At 30.0% G+C, this 3,030-nt stretch overlaps 1 protein-coding gene across 1 annotated transcript in view; it reads right to left on the bottom strand.

The window, feature by feature from the left end:
• Positions 1–1,138: 1,138 nt before the first annotated feature.
• The window catches only part of LOC111088803, a 2,529-nt gene continuing 637 nt past the window's right edge, over positions 1,139–3,030 (bottom strand). The window contains exon 2 of the mRNA XM_022399824.1: positions 1,139–3,024. Within this exon, the coding sequence (XP_022255532.1) occupies positions 2,510–3,024 (515 nt within the window). The 3' untranslated portion in view covers positions 1,139–2,509. The remainder of the gene's footprint in view (positions 3,025–3,030) is intronic.

Below are 3,030 nucleotides of genomic sequence, written 5' to 3' on the forward strand. Positions count from 1 at the left end.
TTTCAGATAACACTCTCACGAACTCGAAACGTTGTACATTTGCTGTTATGTTAAACTTATATTAAAGTTTTTCTTCATTACCCATTCAAACCATCTCCAGCCATTATTACCCTTTATATTTTTACCTGCTACAGATTGCCCATGTTTCTGACAAAGTCCAAATATTGATAGTCATCATTTCTTGTATTGCTACACATTGCTCATATTAATCCATGTTTCTGACAAAGTCCAAATGTTGATAGTCAGTTCTTGTATTGCTACAGATTGCCCATATTGTTTCATAACTAAGTTAACAGTATAAACCTACAACCAAACTTAGGGGAGGCTTGATGAAAGTAAACGTTTTTTTTTGGGGAGTATTTTAGTGTAATTATGGACACAGTCAGATGCACAAAGCAGACAGACTTTCAAATTCTGATTCTACAGTTGAAGTTGTTAGTATTAGGCATTGTAAGAGAGAAGCAAGTGTACTGTAGAAACATTAGCATTGATTTCTATCTTTTGTTCATAAACATTGAAGTACAGATCCACATTGATTGTTTTCAATGAAGACATCTTCACTGAAAATGGTTCCATCCTTCAGTCAGCACTGAAACATTTATAAAAGTTTATTCACAGTAACCAGTTTTGTTAATTTCTCTGTGTAATTTAGGTAGTTGTAAGTAAAATGATCCTTTTATTTGGTTTGTATGTCAGGTCAGATGAAACAACATGAGAGTTACATAATTACACATCCCATCAAACTTGGATAGTTCTACTTGTTAACTTTAGAAGTCTTGTAACTTACATTAAGAACTGTATCCTTGATATGTGTTCATGTTGTACAAAGAAACTAATTACTTAGGTTTGATCATAAAACAACAAATGGCTGCTCTTCTGAAGGTAACGACTACTCCGAACGTGTTATTCCATAATTTAATCAGGATATAACAAAAACCAAAGAATGATCGTTTCCTATTTCTTTGACATATGATATGCTTGTTTTATATGCAACATAATGAAACTAATCATATTCTCTTCTCTTATGACTGTTTTATTGACAAGCATATTCCAGGCAGGATTTGATCCTTCTATAACTTAGGATTTTATATATTAACAAGTACTAGTGTTTTTCTGGGACATAAAAATTATAAATCCCTTTTTTTTCTGAAATGTAAAATATCAAACACTAATCATGTTTGATTTTATTGAAATTTCACATCAATCAATTAATACAAACAAAGGATTTTCTATAAAAAAGAAAAATAATATTGAAAAAGAAGCATACCAGCCTGTTTTAAATCACACTTGATGACAGGTTCCCAAGCTGGGGGACATAGCAAATATAAAGTATTGATAAGGTAATCAGTATCTAGATTCATTGGGTAAGGGAACCTATCCATTAAATAATAAAAATTAGCATATATTTTTAAAGTAGCCCAAGTAATTTATCAATGTTCTCCAAACTCTGAAATCAAGATCTATCGTATATTTACTAGTCAGTATTATAGCATTGATAAAACACTATTCAAAGTTTATGATTTAAAACTTTTATACAATATTAGTATTTACTTAAAAACTTAGATCAAATGCTTTGAGTAACTAAATTTAACTTCAAAAGAATAAATGTGAATGAAGCCCAAACTATCATTTGATTTACCACTTGTCACCAGTTTTTTGAAATACCAGCCCTCATTAGTAACCCTGGAGAAGGTCAAATCAAAATAGGAAGACTGGGATTCATATAGTGCATTTATTATATGTAGGATGTTTGGAAATGTCTTTTACTTATACAATAATTTTATATCTACATAGGATTTTCAAGAGTATTCATCACTGATGCTATTAATTCATTCTTGTGAATTATTCATCCACAGTTGCTGCTTAAAAACTCTAAAACATTAAAGTGAAGCATAATACATTTTTGTAACATTACTTGATTCCTGTATAAATACAGGATTATTGTGTCAGTAAAGGACATACAATTTAACTGTTTGTTTAAAGAACATATAAAGAAGTTGTTTAGAATATATCTTGGAGAACAAATATTTAGTTGTTATAAGTGTTTGTAAAGAGTGCTGTTTACAAAATAAAACCATGTTTTCCTGCAGTGTCCTAAATTAAATGTACGTACTCATGTTACATGGAAAGTGTGAAGCACATTCTTTTTTAGACAGAAATCAGCAAAATCCTCAACTTTCCACAAATGAAACAAAAAATAAATCACTTCAAGATTCATTATTTGCTATACAAAGTGTGAGCCTACAAAATGTCAATGTGATACATATTAACCTCTGTTAAATTTTGGTACAAGAGTTAGCACACAGGATCATGTATAAAACGTTCAATGAATTTCAAACATTTTTAAATTCGCTGAACCTCTTTGTTAAATTTTTAAAAATTGTTTTAGTGTGATCAATTCTGGACAGATCGTAAGAAATAGGTATAATTTTTCTACATTTTAGAACAGAACATTTTATATCTACATTATTCTAAAGTTTGAGCAAAGCATAAAACAACTTTGACATGACTAGAAAATGGAGGAAGTAGTCACTAAGTAAAATTTCAATATTTCGAGTATTAATTTTGTAGGATAAAAGTTAGAAACTAAAGAACAACATGTGAAACCAAACAATTTTAGTGTTAAAGCAAGTAACCAGTAGATTGTAGAACCTAACATTTTTAGTGTTAAAGCAAGTAACCAGTAGATTGTAGAACCTAACAGTTTTAGTGTTAAAGCAAGTAACCAGTAGATTGTAGAACCTAACAGTTTTAGTGTTAAAGCAAGTAACCAGTAGATTGTAGAACCTAACATTTTTAGTGTTAAAGCAAGTAACCAGTAGATTGTAGAACCTAACAGTTTTAGTGTTAAAGCAAGTAACCAGTAGATTGTAGAACCTAACAGTTTTAGTGTTAAAGCAAGTAACCAGTAGATTGTAGAACCTAACATTTTTAGTGTTAAAGGCAGTAACCAGTAGATTGTAGAACCAAACATTTTTAGTGTTAAAGCAAGTAACCAGTAGATTGTAGAACCTAACATTTTTAGTGTAA

The sequence above is a fragment of the Limulus polyphemus genome, unplaced genomic scaffold (assembly GCF_000517525.1).
Source record: "Limulus polyphemus unplaced genomic scaffold, Limulus_polyphemus-2.1.2 Scaffold4468, whole genome shotgun sequence".
Taxonomy (NCBI): domain Eukaryota; kingdom Metazoa; phylum Arthropoda; class Merostomata; order Xiphosura; family Limulidae; genus Limulus; species Limulus polyphemus.